At 50.7% G+C, this 25,658-nt stretch overlaps 2 protein-coding genes across 5 annotated transcripts in view; both read right to left on the bottom strand.

Moving 5' to 3' along the window:
• SLC43A2 (solute carrier family 43 member 2) overlaps positions 1-9,292 on the bottom strand; it is a 61,797-nt gene extending 52,505 nt beyond the window's left edge. For 2 of the 3 annotated variants that reach the window (XM_066363549.1, XM_066363551.1), the window contains exons 1-2: positions 9,179-9,292; positions 8,136-8,333 (exon numbers count right to left, since the gene is read on the bottom strand). In XM_066363549.1, coding sequence (XP_066219646.1) covers positions 8,136-8,295 — 160 coding nt within the window. In that variant the 5' untranslated portion in view covers positions 8,296-8,333; positions 9,179-9,292. Of the gene's footprint in view, positions 1-8,135; positions 8,334-8,693; positions 9,119-9,178 lie in introns of those variants that run through there. The other variant, XM_066363550.1, reaches the window with a different exon arrangement.
• A 3,588-nt stretch (positions 9,293-12,880) lies between these two features.
• SCARF1 (scavenger receptor class F member 1) lies at positions 12,881-25,630 on the bottom strand. 2 transcript variants are annotated; one of them, XM_066363545.1, is made up of 11 exons: positions 25,193-25,630; positions 24,828-24,889; positions 24,492-24,593; positions 22,447-22,972; positions 19,735-19,953; positions 19,213-19,341; positions 18,327-18,430; positions 17,766-17,886; positions 15,998-16,119; positions 15,769-15,915; positions 12,881-15,077 (listed from the first exon to the last, which is right to left on the bottom strand). In XM_066363545.1, the coding sequence occupies exons 1-11, from the start codon at positions 25,354-25,356 to the stop codon at positions 14,218-14,220; spliced, it is 2,556 nt and encodes an 851-aa protein (XP_066219642.1). In that variant the 5' UTR covers positions 25,357-25,630; the 3' UTR covers positions 12,881-14,217. The 2 variants fall into 2 exon arrangements, with proteins under 2 accessions (XP_066219642.1, XP_066219643.1); XM_066363546.1 differs by having other exon boundaries at positions 14,836-15,077; positions 15,769-15,878.
• Between the last annotated feature and the right edge of the window lie 28 nt (positions 25,631-25,658).

Below are 25,658 nucleotides of genomic sequence, written 5' to 3'. Positions count from 1 at the left end.
ATCAACTTCCATATGTGCCTTGATGAGGCAAGCCCAGGGTTTCGAAATAGTGACCTCAGAGTTCCAGGTCGACATTTTACCCACTGCGCCACCACAGGTCAGGCAATAAAATCTTAAAGAAAGAAAAAAATTGAAAAGACAACTCACTGAATGGAAGAACATATTTACCAATGACACATCTGGTTAGACGTTAATATCCAAAACTCATAAAGAATTTATACAACTCAAGACCAAAAAACAACAATCTGATTTAAAAATGGTTAAAGGGGTCCTGGCCAGATAGTTTGGTTGGTTAGACAGACTAGAGCATCGTCCAAAGCACAGAGGTTGCTGGTTCAATCCCCAGTCAGAGCACATACTGGAACAGCTCGAGGTTCCTGTCCCCCCCCCCCCCCCGCCCTGTTCCTCCCTTGCTAAAATCAACAATTAGAAATAAAAATAAAAATGGGCAAATGGCTATAGCTGGGTAGTTCAGTTGGTTGGAGCATTGTCCTGATACACCAAGGACATGGATTCAATCCCTAGTCAGGGCACATGTAGAAATCAAGCAATGGCCTGACCAGGCGGTGGCACAGTGGATAGTGTCAGACTGGGACACAGACAACCCAGGTTCAAAACCCTGAGGTTGCCGGTTTGAGCACGGGCTCATCTGGTTTGAGTACAGCTCACTAGTTTGAACCTAAGGTCGCTGGCTTGAGCAAGGGGGTCACTCAGTCTGCTTTAGACCCCCACCCCTATCCCCGTCAAGGCTCATATGAGAAAGCAATCAATGAACCAAGGTGTCGCAACAAAGAATTGATGCTTCTCATCTCTATTCCTGTCTGTCTGTCTCTATCTGTCTCTCTCTGTCTCTGTCACAAAAAAAGAAACAACCAATGAATGCATAAATAAGTGGAACAACAAACTGATGTCTCTTTCTCTCTCCCCCCTCCTCGCCCCCGCTTCCTCTCTCTCTAAAATCAAGAAATAAAAACAAACAAACAAACATTTTAAAGGACCTGAAAAGACACTTCTCCAAAGAGGACATACAAATTGTCAATAGGTATATAAAAAGATGCTCAATGCCACTCTTTATCAGAGAAATGTAAATTAAAACCATAATAAGAGCCTGACCAGGAGGTGGCGCAGTGGATAGAGCGGCGGACTGGGATGCAGAAGACCCAGATTCGAGACCCTGAGGTCGCCAGCTTAAGCACGGGCTTAGCTGGTTTGAACAAAAGCTCACCAGCTTGAGCCCAAGGTCACTGGCTCAAGCAAGGGGTTACTCGGTCTGCTGAAGGCCCGTGGTCAAGGCACATATGAGAAAGCAATCAATGAACAGCTAAGGTGTTGCAATGCGCAACAAAAAACTAATGATTGATGCTTCTCATCTCTCCATTCCTGTCTGTCTGTCCCTGTCTATCCCTCTCTCTCTCTCTCTGTCTCTGTAAAAAAACCCAAAAAACAAAAACATAATAAGATATCACCTCACACCTGTCTTAATGGTTATCCTCTACAAGTGTTGGCAAGGATGGGGAGAAAAAGGAGCCCTCATGCGCTGTTGGAGGGAATGCAGACTGGTGTAGTCACTGTGGAAAGCACTATGGAGTTACCTCAAAAAAGTAAAAATGAAAATAAAAAAAAAAAGTAAAAATGAGCCTGACCAGGCAGTGGCTCAGTGGATAGAGCATTGCACTGTGATGCAGAGGATCCAGGTTTGAGGCCCCAAGGTTGCCAGCTTGAGCATGGACTCATCTGGTTTGAGTATAGCTCACCAGCTTGAACCCAAGGTCACTGGCTTGAGCAAGGGGTCACTCGGTCTGCTGTAGCCCTCTGGTCAAGGCACATATGAGAAAGCAATCAATGAACAACTAAGGTGTTGCAACAAAAAATTGTTGTTTCTCATCTCTCTCCCTTCCTGTCTGTCTGTTCCTATCTGTCCCTCTCTCTGTCTCTCTCCCTTTTTCTGTCATTAAAAACAAAAAAAAAAGGAAAAATGAGGCCTTGACTGGCTGGCTCAGTGGATGGAGGGTTGGCCTGGTATGCAGACATCCAGGGTTCAATCCCGAGTCACGGCACACATGAGACGAGACCATCTGCTTCTCTTCCCTTTCCTCTCCTCTCTCTCTTCCCCTCTCACAGCCAGTGGCTCAACTGGTTGGAGCATCAGCCCCTAGCCACTGAGGATAGATCCGCTGATTCAAGCATCAGCCCAAGACTGGGGTTGCCAGGTGGATCCCAGTCAGGGAGCAAGCAGGAATTTATCATATTATCTCCCTTCCTCTCAAAAAAAAAAAAAAAAAAAAGCCTGACCAGGCAGTAGCGCAATGGATAGAGCATCAGACTCGGATGCGGAAGACCCAGGTTCGAGACCCTGAGATAGCCAGCTTGAGTGCGGGTTCATCTGGTTTGAGCAAAAATTCACCAGTTTGACCTAAGGTCACTGGCTCAAGCAAGGGGTTACTCAGTCTGCTGAAGGCCCATGGTCAAGGCACACATGAGAAAGCAATCAATGAACAACTAAGAGGTCACAATGCGCAACAAAAAACTAATGATTGATGCTTCTCATCTCTCCATTCCTGTCTGTCCCTATCACTCACTCTGACTCTCTCTCTGTCTCTGTAAAAAACAAACAAACAAACAAAAAAAACGAAACAATGCCCAGCAATCTGAATAAACCCAAAAACACTAATTTGAAAGAAAATATATATATACCTCTATGTTCATTACAGCATTATTTACCAAGCCAAGATTTGGAAGCAGCCCAAGTATCCATCAATAGATGAGTGGATAAAAAGTTGTGGTGCATTTATAGAATGGAAAACTGAACCATAAAAAAGAAGGAAATCTTACTCTTTGCCATAGCATGGATAGACCTGGAGAATATCGTGCTAAGTGAAATAATCCAGTCAGAGAAAGACAAGTACCATATGATTTCATTCATATGTGGAATCTAATGAACAAAATGAACTAACAAAATAGTAACAGACTCACAGACAGACAACAGTAGGGTGATTACAGAGGGAAAGGGGGGTGGGGGGTGGGGGGAGGTAGAAGAAGGTAAAGAGGAAACAGGGGTAATGAAGGAGACTTGCTTGGGGTAGTGAACACATAACACAATATACAGATTATTAAAGAATTGTACACCTGAGGCTACATAATTTCATTAACCTATGTCACCCCAATAAATTCAATAATTTTTTTTTTTTTTACAGAGACAGAGAGAGTCAGAGAAGGGATAGTTAGGGACAGACAGACAGGAACGGAGATGAGAAGCATCAATCATTAGTTTTTCGTTGCGACACCTTAGTTGTTCATTGATTGCTTTCTCATATGTGCCTTGACCATGGGCCTTCAGCAGACCGAGTGACCCCTTGCTCGAGCCAGCGACCTTGGGTCCAAGCTGGTGAGCTTTGCTCAAACCAGATGAGCCCACACTCAAGTTGGTGACCTTGGGGTTTCAAACCTGGGTCCTCCACATCCCAGTCCAATGTTCTATCCACTGCGCCACCACCTGGTCAGGCAAATTCAATAAAAATTTAAAAATATATTTTAGCCCTGAGCCAGATAGCTTGGCTGGTTAGAGTAGCATTCTGAAATGTAGAGGTTGCCAGTTCAATCCCCAGTCAGGGTACATTGCAGGAGCATACTGATGTATGTCTGTCTGTCTCTCTCTCTCACACTCCCCCTCCCTTCCTCTCTAAAAAAAAAAATTTTTTTTAATTAATTAATTAATTAAAAAATTTTTAAATAATGTTTTTTTTAAAGTGAGAGTCTCAAGGCCACAGGAAAGTCTCCTCTCCACATGTACAGCGGGTTGGCCTAGCCTGCTGGGGACCAGGCCTAGTCCTGTTTCCCTGCATGACGCCAGCCCCTCTGCCCTCTCAGAATCCAGGGGACCAGCTTCCTGCCTTGTTTCAGTTAGAGGGATGGCTCTCCTCCCACTCCACAGGTAGTGTGACTGCAGTGATATGGAACACAGACCTTGGTGTCCATGGCTGGGCTGGACTGTGCCTGAGGCAGAGACCATGAATCTCACCTTCAAAGCCCTCACCTCACCCAGCACGTGGCAAGCCCTCAGCCATTCTTAAGAGTCTAAGAGGTGAAACTGATCTCCCTTCTCCATCTCCACCACTTCTTCTTGCCTTGAGAATAAAATCCAATCTCCCTAGCAGCCTCTCCCACCTGCAAGCTCAGCCCCTTCCCACTTCTCAGTTCTTTTTCTCCTGCTCTGCAACATGCAGTTTGCTTCGGGGCTCCTTGCCCCCCTTCTCTCCTGACTCACCCCACCTCACCTTCCACACCTGCCTAAACATCAGAGAAGCTCTCCCACCCAAGTTGAATCAGCTTCCCACTGTCACCCTGCTGTCCATTGAAGCCCTGACCACCACTTGAAATTATATATGTCTGTGTGGGGTGACTTGTTTGATGTTGGCAGACTGCGAATATCCTAAAGCAGGGGTCCCCAAACTACGGCCCACGGGCCGCATGCGGCCCCCTGAGGCCATTTATCCAGCCCCCACCGTACTTCTGGAAGGGGCACCTCTTTCATTGGTGGTCAGTGAGAGGAGCATAGTTCCCATTGAAATACTGGTCAGTTTGTTGATTTAAATTTACTTGTTCTTTATTTTAAATATTGTATTTGTTCCCGTTTTGTTTTTTTACTTTAAAATAAGATATGTGCAGTGTGCATAGGGATTTGTTCATAGTTTTTTTATAGTCTGGCCCTCCAGTGGTCTGAGGGACAGTGAACTGGCCCCCTGTGTAAAAAGTTTGGGGACCCCTGTCCTAAAGGCAAGGATTGCTCAGCACCCCAGGACAGCACCTCAAAAATGTCTACTTAATGTATAGGTTAAATGGAAGAGGAGATGGCACCAGCCCTCTGAGCTAACCCTGCCAAAGTGGGTCACTGGATGACAGAGAAAATAAAGGAGGAGGTCAGGTGTGGGTGGTTACAGTGACCACCCAGAAGCCAAAAGGACACATGCTGGAAAAGCCCCATTCCTCCCGGACTGGGAACCCAGCTGGTCTCCTGTCCACACCAAGAGGACTAGACTGGGGAGGCAAAGCCTAAACGCCCAGCCCTGACCCTGTCATCAATCCTGACTGTCCAATAGGCAGGGCAAACAGAGCTCAGGGGCAACAGAGAAAGGAGCTCTTTCTTTCCTTCTCCCACCTCACCAAGCTGGAGCCCAGCACTGTGTCTGTGGCCAGATTCTGGCTGGAGTCCCAAGAAAGAGTTCTGAGAACCTTTCAACAGGTTCGGGCAAAGTTTCTTTAGAGAACAAACCAAAGCGTCAGTACTAAAAGCAACAAAAAGCTGACAAATTTGCATCTCAATCAGTTGTAGGATGGTCAGCTTTTCACAAGTCTAATTCAATAAATTCAATAAATGGCTTAACTACTCCTCTACAATTCAACCATCCACCAAGTCTGAAAATATTAGGCCTTGCCTGACCTGTAGTGAAGCAGTGGAAAGAGCATTGACTTGGAATGCTGAGGTCTCAGGTTCGAAACCCTGGGCTTGCCTGGCCAAGGCACATATACAACAAGCAAGCAATGAACAACTCAGTGAAGCAACTATGAGTTGATATTTCTTGCCCCACCCCCCTCTCTGTAAAATCAATAAATAAAATCTTTAAAAAAAAAGAGAGCGAGAGAAAGAAAGAAAATATTAGGCCTCAGCAGAAACCTTGACCCTAAATCTTCCAGGCACTCTCAGTCAGGCGAGGCACGGGGATTCCTGGCCCCGAGAAGCAACAGGCTACTTGGACTCCAAGAAAGAAGCCAGGAACAGGGAGGCCAGAGAGATAAGCTGTGTGGAATCAGCAAGCCTGCCTGATGAGGATGCTGAGTCAGTGGGTTTGCCAGTCAGAAAAACCAAAATCACAGGCAGGAGCAAAGGCATGGGATAAGTTGATGTTCAACTCACACCCTGACCCTTCACTTTGTGTTACAGGGAGACCAGTCAAGCTTTAAATACTCAAATACCAACTCAGCACTGGGCTGTCACAATCTCTGTGACTCCTCCCACTTAAATGAAGGAAGTAGCCAAGGTTGAGACAGGAATGAACTGACCAACCCCAATGTTGCCAACACCACAAAATAAATTAAATCAGTGGACAAACTGGGGAAGAACCCTGGAATCTGAACTTCCAATACCATGAGTCAAAAAACAAAAAAAAGGAATACAACAGTCCTCCAGTGAGGACAAGATGCTAAAAGCTTTACCTGGGCATAATGATGTTTCTTTCTGTTTTTGAAACTTTCTGTGCAGCCTGAGAGAGCCCAGGGAGGCAAGCAGGAAGGGTCAAGCTCTAAAAGGGAGGAGAGAGGGAGGGAGGGGAGGAGCCAAATACTCCAACCTGTTCCTTCCAGAGAGTCATTAATCTAACATCTCTTGGGCAGAATAGAAAGCTTGTTTAAGGAACAAGGTCTGAGTGACTTTCTCATCTCCCAAGATTTCTTGCTGACATGGGGAAAGATCTGCCAAGAACCCTTAGGCTATCAAAAAATATTTCCGAGTGGCTAAAGGCTAAAGGTCCTAAATGATATACTCTCTGCCCTCTCCCAAGAGCCTGTGCTTCCCATCCCCTCCCTTTCTCCTGCCCTTAACCTCTTGGGCTAGGCAGGCTTCCCTAGAGACTGGAACACTCAGGAAACAACCTGAGAAGATCAGAGAAGAAAAGCAGGGAGGACTCTATATAGGGTTACAGGCAGCATGAGCTGGTTCAATACTTTTCTTCCCACAAAGTAAGAACTCTAGGAAGAAAAGACATGCATGCAGGTGGTGTGATCAGGGGGTCAGGCTTGGGCTATCTTTCTCTAAAGGGACTCACTCAGGCAAAGGCTGGCTGACAAAGGCACTGGGGAGAGGCACTAGAGTTCAACTACTAGGTTGAACCGTTGGAGTCAACAAGAGAGCAGAGGGAAATGTTTCCTATCAAGGTTGCCTAGGAAGGGGGTAAGGGGATAGAATTTGGGAGCCACCTGAGTGCCACTGTTGGACTGAACCTACTGACGTGCAACAGTTAGGACCTTCAAACAGGGTTAGGAAGTATGAGGGTTAGATTTCCTGTAGACCAGCATCCTCAGGCTGCAACAAGAAACACCAATGGCCCTGGCCGGTTGGCTCAGCAGTAGAGCGTCGGCCTGGCGTGCGGGGGACCCGGGTTCGGTTCCCGGCCAGGGCACATAGGAGAAGCGCCCATTTGCTTCTCCACTCCCCCCCCTTCCTCTCTGTCTCTCTCTTCCCCTCCCGCAGCCAAGGCTCCATTGGAGCAAAGATGGCCCGGGCGCTGGGGATGGCTCCTTGGCCTCTGCCCCAGGCGCTAGAATGGCTCTGGTCGCGGCAGAGCAACGCCCCGGAGGGGCAGAGCATCGCCCCCTGGTGGGCAGAGCGTTGCCTCTGGTGGGCGTGCCGGGTGGATCCCGGTCGGGCGCATGCGGGAGTCTGTCTGACTGTTTCTACCCGTTTCCAGCTTCAGAAAAAAAAAAAGAAAGAAAGAAACACCAATGGTGTGGCAAAGGGAAAGGACAGAGTTGGTGTAATTTCCATAAATACCCCCTTGCCTCCCAGCCCCCACCCCCACCCCATGGAGGTAGAAAGCCACAGAGATGTTCTCACAGCCTGAAGGAGGAAATGCCCGTGGGAAATTATAAAACAGCAAAAATAGACAAGAAATTGTATCCGACAAGCTCTTAAGAGACTCCATAATGGTCTGACTAAAAACATCTAGATTCTAGATGGGGTGGAGGCCAGGCCACTTCCTCTCTCGTTACACCCCAGCCACTTTGTCAGGAGTTCCTTTTCTACAGTCAAGGAGTGACATGCTTACTGCAAGGCAAGTGATATGCCAGGTACAGGGAGGACAGGTGTCCAGCAACGTTCCCAGGTAGTGGAAAGAACCCCTGGACTCAGGGGTTTTGGGTCTATTACAGTCCTCAGCTGTGTGGCCTTGAGCAAGGCAGAAGATCTGCCTGAGCCTTAGTTTCTTCATTTATAAAATGGGGACAATGATCAAATGAGCTTTTAGCTAACTGGGTGGCACTGCCCAGCGAGGTAATACGCTGGCTGGGTTTGCACGGCCATCTCGCCCGATCCAAAGTCTCCACTTCAGCAACCACCCCGACCGAGCCCGACGCGCCCATCTCACCTGGCAGAGTACACAGGTAGGAGTAAAAGCCCTCCGACTTGAGCATGATGAGCAGCGAGCCCCAGCCCAGGAGGACTGCCGAGAAGAGGAGGTTTTCCAGTACGGCCGTACAGGCCATCCACCAGCGGCGCCGATGGGCAGTGGCCAGGGTGGGCGCCATGACGCGGCGAGGTGGCCCGGCTCCGGCTCCGCCGCCACCTGCGCACAGACCTCGGCGTCAGCGCCTGGCCCTTCCCAGTCAGTGCGGCCAAGCTCGGCCGCTGCAGCAGCACAGAGCTTGTCACCGCTCCGCGGCCCAGTCTGCAGGTGCGCGCAGACAAGGAAGCCCCAGCCTTGCCCAGGACCTGGGCGACCCAGTGCGGCTGATTGTGTGGCTGCCTTCGGCGACAGAAGACCAGCTTCGTCCAGGCAGGGAGACTTCTCCCTCAGCTCACTCAGAGGTAAACTGAGGTACGCTACCAGGAAAGGACTACCGCATGCTCAGGGACGTGGAATTAGTTCTGGCTCCCAGCAGGACTGACACAGCTTGGGGGTCCGGACAGCTGGGCAGAGGCATACCTGAGGGTGGCCACTCGCAGGGACCCAGACAGGAGCTCTCCCGCCCACGCTGGAGACCCTTCCCCACAGCTGGTTCCTTCAACCACAAAACCAGCGCACCGAGCTCCCGTACGGTCCGCCTACGGCTCGCTGATTGGCCTCACGGCACAGGAACTGCCGCGCCATTGGCCGCTGTCTAGGTCGCTAGGCGCTGCGGCCACGCGAACCCCGCATGGGAGAGGCGAAGCCGGTTCAAACCGGCGGCGCGAGCCGCCCGCGCGACCCCCATCCTGGGCCATTTCCCCGGCAATTTTCCCGTTTCGATGAAAGTGGACCCCTGTCCTTCCCTTTCCTTGTTCCACCTCAACTCGTCATTTCTTCTGGCGGTTCCTCATCCATCCAGTCTCTTTCCTCTCACATTCACACATCTCCCTACGCCCCCGACTCGTGAGACTTCTGCCCCCAGCACCCTCACCCCAGGACCAGACTCCCAAGATCCAGCTCACCCGACTCCTGCTGATGTGTGTCGGGCCCGGCCGGTGCCTTTTCTGTCCCCTTTTATTCCAGCCCTTTTATTAGGACCCCAAGATGAAAACACTGCTGTACGCTGATTGGCTGAGTGAGGCTGGAAACAGGCGTTGGCCAATCAGCGGGCACCCGCCTCCCCGCGGCGAGCAGAAGCCGGTTCCGGCCGGACTTGGAGACAAACAAGAGAGCTGGGGGTGCCGGGGGCAGCAGTGGGCAGAGCCTCTGTTCTGCCACCTTAAACGGGAGTCACAGCTGGTCCGGAAACCCCCGGAGGCGATGCCCTATTGCCTCTCCAGAGCCCCACCCCGAAGCCTTGCCCCGGGTTGGGTCACGGAATCGGCCTGCCGTCGTCCCCCAGGCTTCCCCGGCTGCACTCCCGTCCCCTTAGCGAACGCAGCTCGGCTTCTGCACTCCGCTCTCCTCCGGCCCGCTATAGAGTCCCCAGATTCCCCTCTGCCCTGGGCATCACGCCTTGCCTCCAGTGCTTCTGCCCCACGCAACACTGCCATTCTAATTCCTCTGTCTCCTGCCCCCAGAGTTCCCCATCCAGGTGCTGTCTGCCCATTCTGGATCTCCGAACTCCTGTCCAGGAGTGGTGTACCTCTTCCCTACTTTCGATTCACTGACCCCACTCCTGGGTGCCATCTGCCTGGTCCCTGGAAGGTGTCCCTCGGGGATCCCCAGGTGGGAGTCTGAGGCTTGTCTCTGCCCTTACATGGTGCCGCCTCCAGACTCAGACTCACTCCTCATGATCCCCTTGGGAACCGTGCCCAAGTTGACTGTCTCTTTCCCACTGTCCTGCTTCACCCCATTCCTGGACGTCTCCCTCAGGTAAGAGCCCTCTACAGGGTGACGCGGTGGGCATCTCCAAGCTTCAGACAATTCAGGTCTCAGGGATAATGCGTGGAATCGGGAGGGCTCCAGCGCCCAGTCTGATAAGCGAGCTGGACATGCCCGGAGGTACTGCCAGGGAATAGGGTTTGGAGCCCAGGCTCTGGAGGTTCAGTTGCCCCGGCTTCGTCTCCCGATCAGAGGCACCAGCCTAAACTCAGAGGAGCCTGTCTTTCCCAGATTCAGCTTGGTTCTCCTGGCACGCTCTTGGCGCTGGCTTAACATCCCAGGGCTGTGGAAGCCCCAGCAGCCTCCTGTACCATGTCCCCCAGTCCGAGAGCGCCCCCTGCCCGCTGGCAACCTCGTTACCTCCAGCCGTCCGCTTGGGTGATCCGTGCTGGTCACTTATTCCATTACCCACCATGCAGAATTCCACCCTTTCACAAGATTGCGACCGCCACTTAACAAACTTCAGTCCTCCCCTCCATCCTCCTAGAGCCACCTGCTCGAGGGCCGTCTCCAGGCAGCTGCTCCATACACATTTCTAAACTGTTTGACACACATCTCTAAAATAATTTACTTTCTCCCTCCAAAACTGTTTCTCCCATTCTTAGCTAGTAGCACCACTACCTACCATGAACCACACTTTCAACACCAGCTGTTATTTTCCCTCTCCACCCCACTGCCACCCCATCGATTCAGCAGTATCTCATTTGCCAGTATTCCTAGAACTCCAACTGCTGTTCAGCCAGCCTCCAATCTCAGACCTTGAAATCCATCTCTCGATCCCACCCCATCCCAGTGAGCTATGGAAAATGTAAATCAACCTTGGTAAATCTGACCTCTGCCGAAATCGCTCAGAAACTCTACCATTTGTTCTGCAGGATAAAGTTCAAGCTCCCCAATCTGACCCACAGAGGCTTCTTCTTCCCCACCAGCCTCTTTTCTTCCCCTTGCGGCTGGTTGACCTGTCTGGTTCTAGATACCCCAACCATATGGAATTGCTTGTGGTTCCAGTACATGCTGTTGTGTTACCTCAGCCCTCAGAGTCCTTTTTGGACAGCTCCTCCAGGAAACCTTTCCTAAACCCGCCCCATACTTGAGATTATCTTTGTTCACTGATTGCATTATTATCTTTAATATTCTTGAAATATATAAATCAATGAAAAAAAGATGAACACCTCAAATAAAAATAAATTAAAAAGAAAATAACAAGATGATCTATAGGAGAAATACAAATAACTATTAAAGATACGAAAAGAGCCTGACCTGTGGTGGCGCAGTGGATAAAGTACCAACCTGGAATGCTGAGGTCACCAGTTCCAAACCCCAGGCTTGCCCAGTCAAGGCACATAAGAGAAGCAACTACTGCCTGACCAGGCGGTGGAGCAGTGGATAGAGCGTCGGACTGGGATGCGAAAGGACCCAGGTTCAAGACCCTGAGCTCGCCAGCTTGAGTGCGGGCTCATCTGGTTTGAGCAAGGCTCACCAGCTTGGACCCAACCAAGGTCGCTGGCTCCAGCAAGGGGTTGCTCAGTCTGCTGAAGGCCCGCAGTATGTGAGAAAGCAATCAATGAACAACTAAGGTGTTAAAACGCGCAATGAAAAACTAATGATTGATGCTTCTCATCTCTCTCCATTCCTGTCTGTCTGTCCCTGTCTATCCCTCTCTCTGACTCACTCTCTCTCTGTAAAAAAACAAAATAAAAATAAATAAATAAATAAAAAAGAGAAGCAACTACTACAGAGTTGATGTTTCCCACTCCTTCCCCTGCCCCTTTTCTCTCCCCTCTTTAAAAACTCTATAAATAAATCTTTTAAAAAAGAAAGATACAAGAAGCTCAATCTTAGAATAATCATAGAAATTCAGATTTTAAAGATACCATTTTTAAAAACTTTTTTAAAAGTCTGATTTGAGAGAAAGAGAAATCAATTTGCTGTTCCAGCTCCGGCTGGATAGCTCAATTTGTTAGTGTCATCCCAATGCGCAGAGATTGCTAGTTCGATCCCCAGTCAGGGCACATACAGAAACAGATGATGTTTCCGTCTCTCTCTCTCTCCCACTTCCTCTCTCTCTCAAATCAATTTAATAAATTTTTTTTTAATTTGCTCTTCCACCCATCCATACATTCATTAGTTGATTCTTATAAGTGTCCTGGCAGAGGATCAAACCCACAATTTTGTCAGATGGGGACAACATTCTAACCAACTGAACTAAAAGGCAAAAATTAAACTTTTATCTGAAAAAAAAACAAAACCAAAATCTTTTATCTGATTAAAGATTTTAACTTATTAAGAAGTTTTAATGTGCCTGACCAGGCAGTGGTGCAGTGGATAGAGCGTCGGACTGGGATGCCGAGGACCCAGGTTCGAGACCCCGAGGTTGCCAGTTTGAGCGCGGGCTCATCCGGTTTGAGCAAAAGCTCACCAGTTTGGACCCAAGGTCGCTGGCTCTAGCAAGGGGTTACTCAGTCTGCTGAAGGCCTGCGGTCAAGGCACATATGAGAAAGCAATCAATGAACAACTAAGGTGTCACAATGAAAAACTGATGATTGATGCTTCTCATCTCTTTCCGTTCCTGTCTGTCCCTATCTATCCCTCTCTCTGTCTCTATTAAAAAAAATTATTTAAAAAAAAAAAAAGTTTTAATGTTTCCTAAAACTATAGTTCTCGATAAAAAAACTCTTATCTATTGGCGGGGGAAGCTCTGACCTGTTATTACTTTATTTGTATTGCCCTAACATAATGAGATACTATTTTAAACTTATCAGATTGGGTTTGAGGGAGCAGATGCCACTATAATTTGTGAGAATAGAAAACCATACAACTTTTTGCAGGGAAATTTGTAGTAAGTACACAAAAGTTTAATGTTTTTACTCCATACCCCAGCAATTCCACTTCCAGGAATCTCTTCTACAGAAAAATTTGCACAAGCATAAAAAGAAATAGGGACAGAGTTGTACACTGCACTATTTATTGTATCAAAACAATTAGAAACAACCCAAATCCCCATAGGTAGGCGATGGTTTAAATAACCAGTATTATTCCCACATGATGGAAGCCCCTGTAGCCATTTTTTTTTTTAATAAAAAGAGGTAGCTTTATATTTACTGACACCAAAAGATATCCAGGATATATTGCTAAGTAAAAGAGCAAGTTGCAGAACAGTATGCTCTTTTGTTTTCATGAGCACAGGAAAACATCTGAAAGGAAGCATCCAAACTGTTCAGAAGATTCTCTGAGCACTGGGATAGGAGGGGAAGCCACTTTTTATTTCCTAACTAGGTAATACAAGTATGTGAGGAAAGGATTCAGAACAAGACCAAAAGGCATTCAGGGAAAAGTAAATCTGACCCCTCCCAGGTCCCCAGACTCCTCTCGGGAGAAGGGAAATCTCATTTTTACTTCAAACATGTCTATAATGTTAGTCCTATTTATTTTTAACAAAGAATATTGCTTTAAAAAAATTCAATCTAGTGAGAAAAGTAAAAAGGATGTTCACTGTAGAAAATTTTCAAATTATATAAAAGTTTAAAAAGAAAATATCTCATCTAGAGAAAAAGCCATTGATGCCTTTCTCTCACATCTTTATGCACTTGCATCCTTTAAAAGAAAAGTTTGTAAAACAATCACAAACTAAATACAAATGGAAGATTTCTAAACATGTAGCCTGAGGTAAAAAGAAATTTATAAAAAGAAAACTTAGTTTTATACTTAACAGTATAGCATGAACATTCTCCCTTATTGAATATTCTTGAGCAACATAATTTTTCATGGTTGTTTAGAAACCTATCATTAAAAAATATTTCTTTACCAATCTTTTATCATCAAACATTTAGGTTGTTTCCCATTTCAGAAAAATATTTTGCAAATGAAGGAAAAAATAGCTTTTGGGGGCAAACAGAGTCCAGGACAACAGAGAAAAAGTCCCTGCAGCCATCTCGTTCCCCTTCCTGACCCCATTTTGTGGGGTCTCTGCCCAGGCCTTCCAGACTCCCTGGATCACTACCAGGGCCCAGAGCCAACTGGCTTCTACCCCGGACGTTTCCCCACAGAACGGCAGAGGTTCTGGTAGGTCTTTCCTGGCCCTGGGGCCTTTTTCTAGCACAAAACACAATGTGATGCAGGGGCAGTTCAGATGCTTACCCACTACCCGTAGTCTTCCCACTCCCCAAATTCACGGTCCTCAGGGCTCTGGTGGCCCAGAGATAGGCGCAACATTCTCATACTGGGGCTCCTCCTGCCCTTCCTTGTCAGCTAGCTTCTGGGGATCCTGTTCTGGGGGGCCACCCTCGGGGGCTGGCCCCTGGACCCTCCCTGAGCTCTTGATGCCATCCCTCGTCCCCCTGGCCCCTTCCTCTGGCCCGGTTCCTGCAGACTCCAAGGCCTCAGGGAACTCTTCATTTGGGGCTGAGCCAGGGCTCTGACTGGTGGAGCCAGAGGCCAGCCTGGAGCTGCCCTTGTTCCGACTCAATGCCCGACGTGGAGGCTTAGGGATGCTACTCTTGACCTTGGGCTCTACCTGGCCTTTTTGGAAGCTACCAAAACGGCGGAGGACAGACCGGACTGGGCCCTCAGATTCCTGGGGTGTCCCTGCCAGCATGTAGATCGTGGTAACAGAGCCTGACCTCTCTTGGACACCGCTTTCAATGGCTTCCACACGCTCAGCCACTGTCCGGACACCAAATGGGAGCCGGCGATGGCTAGTGGCTGAATCCCTGGGGCTGGTTGCCTCAGGAGGGGACTTGTCCATTTCTGCTTGCTCAGAGCCTGTAGACTCCTCAGCCCCCTGGCTTTCAGGACCTGGCTGGGCCCCCCGGGAGAGCCTCTTGGGCTTTCGGAGTGGGCTGGAGAGCTCCCCTGAGCTTTGGCGACTCTGCGGTGCAAACTTGGTGCCTTCAGCAAAGGAGACGGATGGCCGCTTGGCTCGTGCTAAACTGGAAGTGCGTGGGATGGCAAACGGTGTGGAGGCATCCTCGGGGGGCGGGAAGGGACCTCCAACCAGGCTGGTCTCTGGGGACTCCACTTGGGCCACAGGGGTGATCCCTGGCAGAGGAGACAGAAAAGCTTGGCCAAAGCTGGGCTGTCCACCCCACCATATCCTGCCTAATCAGGTCAGCATCTTCTGCAAGGCCTCAAAAACAGGCAAATTAGAGGGTGAGGATGCAAAGAGGCAGAGGTTGGGGCAGGGCCTATTCCGTAGACACTACTACTTCCATACTGTTTTCTCACCTTCCTCCCTGCTTTGATCGAATGCCTCATTCTAACCAAGGTAAAACTCTTCAGTGCTACACAGCCATGTCCCTCTCACCTCTGGAACTTTGCATACGCCGTTTCCTCTTCCTGAAACATCATTCCCACCTCTCCCTAACTTTCCCTTTGTTAACTCCTGATTCTGTTAGACTCAACTCCAATATCTCTAACACCAACATATCTTTCTTTCCTGACCCCAATCTCCCCTGACATGGCTGGATTATAGCCCCTCCTTGTATGTCCTCCATCAAAGCACATATCACTCTGTCCTATAAGTGTCTGACTACTGCCCACCAGACTAAAAGCTTGGTCAGGATGGAAATCTATCTTGCTTCTGTTTTATATACCACAACAGAAGTTTGTACACTTGAAAGAAGTAGTACAACACAGGGAATGATGATATCTGTAGGACAAAGGGATCAGACGGATTCCTAGACACCCAAGCAGGATTTGAAGTAGCTCCAATGGGCTGTTAGAGGGCTACCTTCTTGAGGTGGCACGCAGTAGGCAGGACCCTCATCGTCCTCTTCTGACTCGGAATCAGAAGAGAAGGAGTCGTCTGAGGCCCAGGCAGCAGAGGGTGGTTCAATGAAGCTGTGGTTGAAGGGGATCTCCGGGTCGTGGTGGGAGACTGCAGGGGGCTCCAGGTCAGGCTCAGAGCCTGATGGGAAGCCTTGTTCCCGTCCAGCCCCCGACCCTCAGTACCCACCTACCTGTCACCCAGGGAAGCTTGTGGCTGCTGAGGGAACTGCAGGACAGTGCAGATCCCAGGCTGGTCAGTGCCCCCCAGACCTGGAGCTTCACCCTGGACACAGCAGCTCCATCTCCCACTGGCCTGAGGGTGTAGGAGGGTGATCAGTATATGAGATGCCTGGCTGGGCAGGGTAGTAGCAGGAGAAAAGGCCCAGGACCATCTTAGTGCTGATGTTAGTGTGAGGTAGGAAGGGTGACAGAGTGGCTGTGTCCATTTCAGTGGCTCCCTATGGCCACAGAGTCAAGTCCAAATTATTGAGCCTAAGATTTGGGCCTGCCACAGAGGGCAGCATGGCTCTAAAGTTAAATAGACCTAGGGCAGCCCTGGCTGGTTGGCTCAGCGGTAGAGCGTCGGCCTGGCGTGTAGGAGTCCCGGGTTCGATTCCCGGCCAGGGCACACAGGAGAAGCACCCATCTGCTTCTCCACCCCTTCCCCTCTCTTTCCTCTCTGTCTCTCTCTTCCCCTCCCGCAGCGGAGGCTCCATTGGAGCAAAGATGGCCCAGGCGCTGAGGATGGCTCTGTGGCCTCTGCCTCAGGCACTAGAATGGCTCTGGATGCAGCAGAGCTACGACCCAGAGGGGCAGAGCATCGCCCCCTGGTGGGCATGCCGGGTGGATCCCGGTCGGGCGCATGCGGGAGTCTGTCTGACTGCCTCCCCCGTTTCCAGCTTCGAAAAAATGAAAAAAAAAAAAAAAAGACCTAGGGCAGCAACTCTGCTTAAATTTTACCACTTTCTGGGCCTCCGTTACCCCATCTGTATAATGGGGACAACTATAATCGATCAGAGACTTTTTTCAGAACCCCACACAATACTAGGCACCAGATGGGGTTTCCCAAAATGCAGCTACGTGCTATCATCATCCTAGCTGAGTCTCCATTAACCTGGCTTTATGGAAGTGGCACCACCTCCAGGAAGCCTGCCCTTGGCCCCACCTGCACACTGGAAGTGATTGCTTCATTCTTTACCGTTCCTCTGAGAGCCTTTGCACATGGCCTACCCTCATGTTAGGGGCTTTTCCCCACCCCAGGCTCCACGCCCCAGGGGCCAGGCTACTAGGTCTCCTCGCTGTGAATGCCCCCAGCACATAAGGCAGTACACTCAAGGATTGGTGCACGAACTATAAGAGAGCACCAGAGAAAGAGTCCAGAAAACAGGGCCCAGGCTTTGTGTGTGCCAGTGACCAGCCAAGTCACCTTCTCAGTGTCCTCTGTCCTCTGCTAATGCTCCTGCCTCCACAGTCCCTGCTGCAGACCTCCATGCTGCGGCAAGTCTCCAAGAAGTGGAGAAATGTGAAGAGATTTCGTAAAGGAACAAAGTTCTTTGGAGGCAACGGTCTCTAGTGGGCCACAAGACCAAATTGTTCCTCTTCTTTTCTGGGAAAGCCACATTCTCTGCTAAACCACTGCTCAAACTTTTATGTCACTCTCCTTTCTGTGGGGTGTGAGGCTGGTCTCTTCTGCTCTTGACCCAGAGCTGACCTGCTGCTTTGCCTCCTCACACTCCCCTTCTGGTCCCTGTTAGCACACCCTCAGCCTCCTACTGTAGGTTTGAGTTTCCCCAGCCTGGTGCCCCAGCTCCTGTGACTCCCACTGAAGGCTTCTGAGGAAGGCAAGCGTTGACCAGACATCTCTAGGCCACAGCCACTGCCAACCACCCCATCAATTCTGACCTCAGTGTGTGACAAAGCCAGCCCTTCCCCACCCCTAAAAGGAAAGCCAGTATTCACCTGTCCTTGGGGTCCAACCGGGTGGCCCAGCAGCAGCAGGCACAGCAGGCAATGCCCAGGAGGAGCAGCAGCAGAGGCACAAGGATGCCAGCAATGAGGGCAGCATCCTGACTGTGAGACCCTGGGGGAATGAGCAACGGTCAAATAGTCAGGGCCTCCAATACAGGTCTCATCTCTAGCTGAGTTGCCTCCTCCCCAGAGTCTCCCACCTGTGGGTCCCTCTTCGGAGAGGTGTAGACTGCTCAGCCTGGAGACCCTGCTGGTCTGTCCCCTTCTGATGGTCCGTGGTCTGTTCCACAAGCCCTTCCCCCTAGTTCTCATGCCTGATGCACATGCCCTGTCCAGCCTTACCTGCTCATTTCCTGGGTGCTACTCTGGTTTCTCAGAGAACAGGGGCGCTGTCACATCTTAGTGGACCCCAAGGTACGGATACAGATTTCAGGCATAGGAAATGTCTCTGAAGTGGGCTCAGCCTCCCTGGCAAATGATGAGCTTGTGGAGCCCATGTAAAAGGCCAGCCTTACCCTGGTACTGTACCCTGTACCCTCCTTTCCACCTTACCCAGCTGGCAGGCCCCAGAGACAGGGTGGCAGGGTCCCTCTGGGCATTCACAGGGAACAGAGCAGTTGTTTCCATGGAAGCCAGATGGGCATGAAGTGTTGCAGCTGTGGGGTGACAAGGCGAGACAGGCTGAAGGCTGGGTGAGGAGGGATGGAGGGGGGCAGGGGGTAGAAGGTAGACTTCCGGGTACTGCTCCCCACCCCTACCATTCAGACTTCCCAGGATGATGCCTGGGCAGACTCTTCTTGCCCCCGAGCCATATTCCCAGTGTTGCTGGAAGCGTTTGGGAGAACCTCTCAGCCCCTAAGCCCGACTTCCAGGGAGACCACCCACAAGCTGTCCATTGGCTCCCAGCCCCAGGGTGTAACCCTTGGGCAGAGTTCACCTCTCCTGATCCTCATCCCTTACCCACTCAGCACTAAGATGAACTAAGCAAGATGCCAATGACATGCAGATACACCCTCAGGGTCTAGAAGTCTGAGACAGGTCCAGCCCTACCCCTTACTCTCTGGGCCTTGGTCCTCTCCTCTATAAAATGAGGTCTCCTCCATGTTATACTAGATTCTGTCTCATAGGTGGGAAACCTGGTACAGGAGACACTGACATAGATTATGTTTTACTACTTAGGGAAACAAGGTGGTGTTTGGAGCCCAACCCCTAAATAATCTCCCCATCTGGGTAGGGAGCCAGGCCTTTCACATTAAGCATTACTCCGACCTGCCTTTGGAAGATGCAGACCCCACAACAGAAAGAATAACTTCTCAGTTATGAGGATGTTGGGTGGGTATATGGGAGGTAGAGAAGCCCAGGAAGGGAAGTTAAGGAAACAGGTTGCACAGAGGCCTGACCTAGGCTCCTGCCTTTCTGCCAAGGCCCCAGTCCTCACCTGGGTCCCCAGTAGCCAGCGTTGCATATGCATTCCCCAGTCACAGCATCACAAGTCCCCTGAATACAGGTGGGGCAGATCGAGCGACAGCCCTCCCCAAAGGTCCCCCTGGGGCAGGGGTCTTCACACCTGAGGTGAGACAGACTTGGAATGGGGGACAAGCAGGCCCAGCCCTCACAGGGGACCCTACCCATCTTCCCTCATGCTTGGGAACTCAAGCCCAACTGTGGGTCCTCAGCGGTGAAGCTCAGGTATACACAGGGCCTTGAAGCTGGGGCCAAACCCATTAGGTGACAGGCCAGAGATCCTCGGAGGAAGATGAGGGCGGGAAGCCTGAGTGGCGGGGAGCTGGAGAGGACCCTCCTCAGCATCCATCTCTCTCCCTCCAGTCTTTGCCAGGTGGCAGGCCTCAGTGGGCTGTGTAACCATGTTTGGGGGTGGGGGTACCTAGTCCAAAGGGAGCAGCTGGAGTGAGGATTCTGAAGAAAGGTGCACCCCACCCTGAGCAAGCCAGCCCCTCACCTGGGCCCTAGCCAACCAGGGTCACAGCTCTGACAGTGGCCAGTGTCTGGCTGACAGGCCTCCCCAAGCCGGCAGTGGGGGCACTGTTGTCCACAGCTCTCGCCAAAGGTGCCAGGTGGGCAGGGCTGGTGGCACTGGGTCCCGTTCCAGCCTGGCTCACAGGACTCACAGGTGCCTGTGTCTGCTGAGCACGGCTCATTCTGCTTGCAGTGGCCACAGCTGAGAAGAGAAGATCATGAGAAGTTCGCAGGGCAAATGGATGGCATGCATCCATTGGGGAGCATCCAGGTCCTAGCTAAGTCATTCAGGCAGGTTTGAGCCTCAGCTTCTCCATGCTGTTCTACAAAGAAGCTGGACAAGCCTGACCAGGCGGTGGCACAGTCTATAGAGTGTCGGACTGGGATGTGGAAGTCCCAGGTTCAAGACCCCGAGGTCGCCAGTTTGAGCGCGGGCTCATCTGGTTTGAGCAAAGCTCACCAGCTTGGACCCAAGGTCGCTAGCTCGAGCAAAGGGTTACTCGGTCTGCTGAAGGCCCACGGACAAGGCACATATGAGAAAATAATCAATGAACAACTAAGGTGTCGCAACAAAAAAACTAATGATTGATGCTTCTCATAAAAAAAAAAAAAAAAAGAAGCTGGACAAATTATCTCTACAGACTCTACTAGGCTTCCAGCCCCCTCTGTTTTTTTGTGTGTTTTTTTTGTTTTTGTTTTGAGAGAGACAGACAGACAGGGACAGACAGACAGGAAGGGAGAGAGATGATAGTTGCAGCACCTTAATTATTCATTGATTGCTTTCTCATGTGTGCCTTGACTGCAGGGCTCCAGCCAAGCCAGTAACCCCTTGCTCAAGCCAGCAATCTTTGGGTTCAAGCCAGAGACCATGGAGTCATGTCTATGATCCCACACTCAAGCCGGCACCCCTGGGCTCAAGCTGACGCTCTATCCCAGGGGTCGGGAACCTTTTTGGCTGAGAGAGCCATGAGCGCCACGTATTTTAAAATGTAACTCCGTGAGAGCCATACAATGACCTGTGTACGTTATGCATTATCCAATAAAAATTTGATGTTGTCCCGGAGGACAGCTGTGATTGGCTCCAGCCACCCACAACCATGAACATGAGCGGTAGGGAATGAATGCATTTTAATACATGAGAATGTTTTATATTTTTAATGTTATTATTTTTTTTTAATTAAAGATTTGTCTGCGAGCCAGATGCAGCCATCAAACGAGCCACATCTGGCTCGTGAGCCATAGGTTCCTGACCCCTGCTCTATCCACTGCACCACTGCCTGCCTGGTCAGACCAGACCCCTCTTTCTAACCCCCCATTCCAGAAGTCATCCTTCCCTGGGTCCTACCAACCAGGCTGGAGCAGCCAAGTTACTTCCCAAGCTTTGAGTCCCCTACCCTTCCACCCATGCTATCCCTGAGGTATGGCAGGGATGGGCCTCAGTAATTTATCTCCTATCTCATAACATGAAAATGAATAAGAAGAAAAGCATTTTAATATCTATTTTCACCACTATCATATTAACATTATCTTACCTTTGAAAATTTCCCCCAGTTTTATTGAGATAGAGTTAACACACAGCAATGTATAAGTTTAAGGTGTACAACATAATGACTTGACTTGCATATACTGTACTGTGAAATCATTACCACAAAAAGTTTAGTTAATATCCATTATCTCATATAGAGACAAAAAAAATATTCCCTTGTGATGCGAACTCTTAGGATCTACTACTCTCTTAGCAACTTTTCCAATCAGGTTTATATTATCTTAATTTTGCATCAATCCTGAACAATTACTCGAAGTTTCAGATATTTAATTATCTGGGATCATATGCTTTTTTTTTTTTTTTTGTAACAGAGACAGAGAGAGAGAGACAAAGAGAGGGACAGAGAAGGATTGACAGGAAGGGAGAGATGAGAAGCATCTATTCTTCATTGCAGCTCTTTGTGGCAGCTCCTTAGTTGTTCATGGATTGCTCTCTCATATGTGCCCTGACAGGAGCAGGGGGGGGGACTACATCAGAAGGAGCAATCCCTTGCTCAAGCCAGCGACCTTGGGCTCAAGCCAGCAACCCTGCACTCAAGCCGGATGAGCCCGCGCTCAAGCTGACGACCTCAGGGCCTTGAACCCGGGTCGTCTGCATGGGATCATATGCTTTGATTAAACTCATTAGTGGGGGAGGAAGGGAATTCATAAAATCAGTTTAGTAGATTACAAACAGCAGAAGAGAGAATAGAAAATATCACAATATATACATATTATATATTCACATATATTATATATAAAGATAAATGTGTTGTCTGGTTAAGCTTTTACTTCGGTTATCTATGTATATATATGAGTGTGTCTGTTAAGTGGGATGTAAACCTATCATTGTGGGTGGAGCTGGTCAAAGTTTTAAAGTCACTGAGTCTCAAAAGGACCATACAATCATTTTGTTAACTGATTCATTCTTTATCTTTTTCTAAGTATGGCTTGCTATACTAGTATTTTCGCTGTTGTTTAACAGTAACCTGATGAAAGGGGTTTGCGATGCTGGACCTGGGTCATAAAGGGTCTTTTATCCTCGTTTTCATCCGGCCCTTGTAGATTGTTATGGAGAATGCAGAGAAACTTTCTCCCCCAAGTCCCCATCTCCAGTCCTTCACACCCCCTCCATCTCTTTCTCCCCCACACCCTTGCCCTCTTCGCTCACCTGTGGCTGCACTGCGCCCCATAGAAGCCCGCGGGGCAGGGCTGCTCGCAGCGTTTGCCGAGGAAGCCAGGAGGGCAGGCGCACCGGCCGGAGGCTGCGTTGCAGCTGCCGCGCACGCACTCGCAAAGCTGCCGGCACTCGGGGCCCCACCAGCCCCGCCGGCAGGCGCAGCGGCCTGACTCTTGCGCGCATGGCGAGCCATGGCAATTGCAGCGGAAGCTGCAGCGGCGGCCCCACCAGCCTGCATCGCACCGGCAGGAGCCAGTGGCTTGATCACAGCGCGCCGTAGCTGGGTTGCATTGGCATGGGTGGCTGCACGTGGATGACCACCAGCCTGGCTTGCAGCGACACTCGCCGGTCTTTGGGTCGCAATGCCCGTGAGGGCTGCAAGCGCACACGGACTCGCAGCGGCTGCCCCAGCGGTCTGCTTGGCAGTGGCACACGCCAGTGTCAGGCTCGCACTGGCCATGAGGGTGGCAGTTGCAGCTCTCGCGGCAGTCGGGGCCCCAGTACTGGCCTGGGCAGCCTGCAGGGTAGGGAGGCAAGAAGGGCAGAGACGGTAGGGTGTGAGCAGGCTCAGGACTATCACAGATGAAGGCTCTGGGCCCCCTTCCACAATGAAGTGGGGTGCCAAGCCCATCCTCTAAGAGCCAGGAACAGAACAGAGCGTTGTGACATCTGGCATCATATCCTCCTGGGGCAAAGCTCACTTCCGGCCCTAGAACCTAAACTACAAAACCCCTTAGCAGTGACCAGCCTCCTACTCCACATTCCAGAACACACTTAGAGATCCTGAGTGGGAAAGGTGCTTGCCCAGAGCCTCACAGAAGTGGGGGAGGGGCTTCATTCATGCCCCCTCCGCCCTCTCGTTGGTTTCCTCCACTGGGCTGGAGATGAACTGGGCCTGGCAGCATCCCATCAGGGCTGCAGGAGAAGCCACATTTTCTTCTAGTGTCTCCTCTCAACTTTGATTCCTTCTAGTGGCTGCCCTCTGGCTATCCTGACCACCAGCTCCTTTCCCATCTCCTTCTTCTCCTTTATTTTGATTGATTTTAGAGAGACAGAGAGAGGAAGGGAGAGAGAGAGAGAGAGAGAGAGAGATGCATTCTTTCGTTGTTTCATTTAGTTGTGCATTCACTGGCTGCTTCCTGTGTGTGCCCTGATGAGGGATGGAACCGCCACCCTGGTGATTTGGGAAGATGCTCTAACAAACTGAGCTAACTGATCAGGGCCCCCCATGCCCTTCATTTCTGCCAGAGAGGGCCGACAGTATGGCCAGGGCCCTCCTTCCACCCTCCACACAGGTATAGGCATATGTGGGGGAGATTGATTTTGTAATGCACCCATTTTACAATTAACAGGAATCACCAGCATCTTTTCTTTTTTTTTTTTTTTTTTTCATTTTTCTGAAGCTGGAAACAGGGAGAGACAGTCAGACAGACTCCCACATGCGCCCGACCGGGGTCCACCCGGCACGCCCACCATGGGGCAACGCTCTGCCCACCAGGGGGCGATGCTCTGCCCATCCTGGGCGTCGCCATGTTGCGACCAGAGCCACTCTAGTGCCTGAGGCAGCGGCCACAGAGCCATCCCCAGCGCCCGGGCCATCTTTGCTCCAATGGAGCCTTGGCTGCGGGAGGGGAAGAGAGAGACAGAGAGGAAAGCGCGGCGGAGGGGTAGAGAAGCAAATGGGCGCTTCTCCTGTGTGCCCTGGCCGGGAATCGAACCCGGGTCCTCCGCACGCTAGGCCGTCGCTCTACCGCTGAGCCACCGGCCAGGGCCACCAGCATCTTTTCTGAGTTGAAAAGGAAGGCGAAAAGCCCAGAACTGAAAGTGTATAGGGCTTTGTGGCTATGGGTAAAAACCAGATGACTCAGGGCATCTTCCAGGAGTGTCACTTCCTGCTGGTGGGCCTCAATTTCCTCAGTGAGGCTTGGAGAGGTTCTGGCCCTGCTGTTCTAAGATGACAGGTCTACCTGCTTTGCCTCCCTGTTTTTCTAGTTCTGCCCAGCAACTTCATCCCCCAGGTAAGACTCAGGACTCACGGGAGTTGCACTGGGCCCCGAAGAATCCAGGTTTGCATCGACAAACGCCTGGTTTCACGCATACTTCGTCTTTCTGGCAGGCATCGGGCCCCTCACAGAGAGCTGAAAAACACCCCACCCAGGTCAGAAGGACTGAGGCTTGACCAGGGGACACTAGGACCTCCTGGCTCCTGGTACCCTGGCCCCTCAGGAGCTGGTCTCTTAGGGCTGGGGGTGTATGTTCAGGATGGACTCTAGCTCCAGCCTCAGGAGGGAAATAGGGCCCGATGAGGGTAGAAAGGTCACTGGGCTATGTCCTCCCTTCTCTTCGGGTGGGGGTTGGTATTGGCTACTCACGAATGGTGCATTCTTGGTCTTTCTGCCTCCAGCCTGGGCAGCACTGGAGCTCAGCAGCAGGGCTGTGGGGTGGAGAGGTGTTGGGGGGGGGGCAGCCTGGTTTCAAAGGTAGATCACTGTCTCTAGCTGAGATTTGGGAGGCTGCCTCAGTCCCAGCTGGCAGGCCTAGCCAAGAGTCCCAGCCTCACTGACCCTAACCCTTTCCCTCTCCCTCCCTGATCTTCCCAACATCTGTCCTGACTATCCACCACCCTCCAGGCTGTCCCCTCCCTTCAGCCCCATGATCTCTTCCCTCATTTCCTCCTTCCCCTCCGTGCCAACACCAGTTCTGCCACCAACCCTCATCAGACTCCCACAAGATCCACCTGCTGGCCGTGCAGACATGCCGCCCATTAGGGTCCAGCTCAGACTCCTGGGTCTTCCGAGTCCAGAGCAGTAGCAGTGGGAGCAGCCGCCTCAGCTCCATGGCGGTCAGTGCAGTGAGAGGGTTTGAGTTAGTTTGGCCCCCACAGCTCCCAACCCCCTCCATTTCCTCCCAAGGCTTTTCCTGAGGAAACCAGGCCGGAGGGGCGGGCTTCCATGAGGCACCTCCCTGAAAGGGTGGGTAGGCGGGTGCTGGGAAGACAATAATAGCAGATAATACCAGAGAAATGAAAGGAAAAGGAGGGCCAGTGCTGAGTAGGGGCTTAAGGGGCTGGTTTCAGTCTGGAGGGAACCGAAAGATGAAGCTCTAAGTCCTGGGGAATTCGGAACAGGCGAGGGAATGGGGGCGGGGGGGAGACACAGTTTTCCATTAGGTCATATTCCCTGGCAAGGCCCAAGCTGGGAGAA

Source organism: Saccopteryx leptura, chromosome 2 (assembly GCF_036850995.1).
Source record: "Saccopteryx leptura isolate mSacLep1 chromosome 2, mSacLep1_pri_phased_curated, whole genome shotgun sequence".
Classification (NCBI taxonomy): Eukaryota; Metazoa; Chordata; class Mammalia; order Chiroptera; family Emballonuridae; genus Saccopteryx; species Saccopteryx leptura.
The sequence above is the reverse complement of the archived record's forward strand: the minus strand, read 5'-3'. Positions and strand labels throughout refer to the sequence as shown.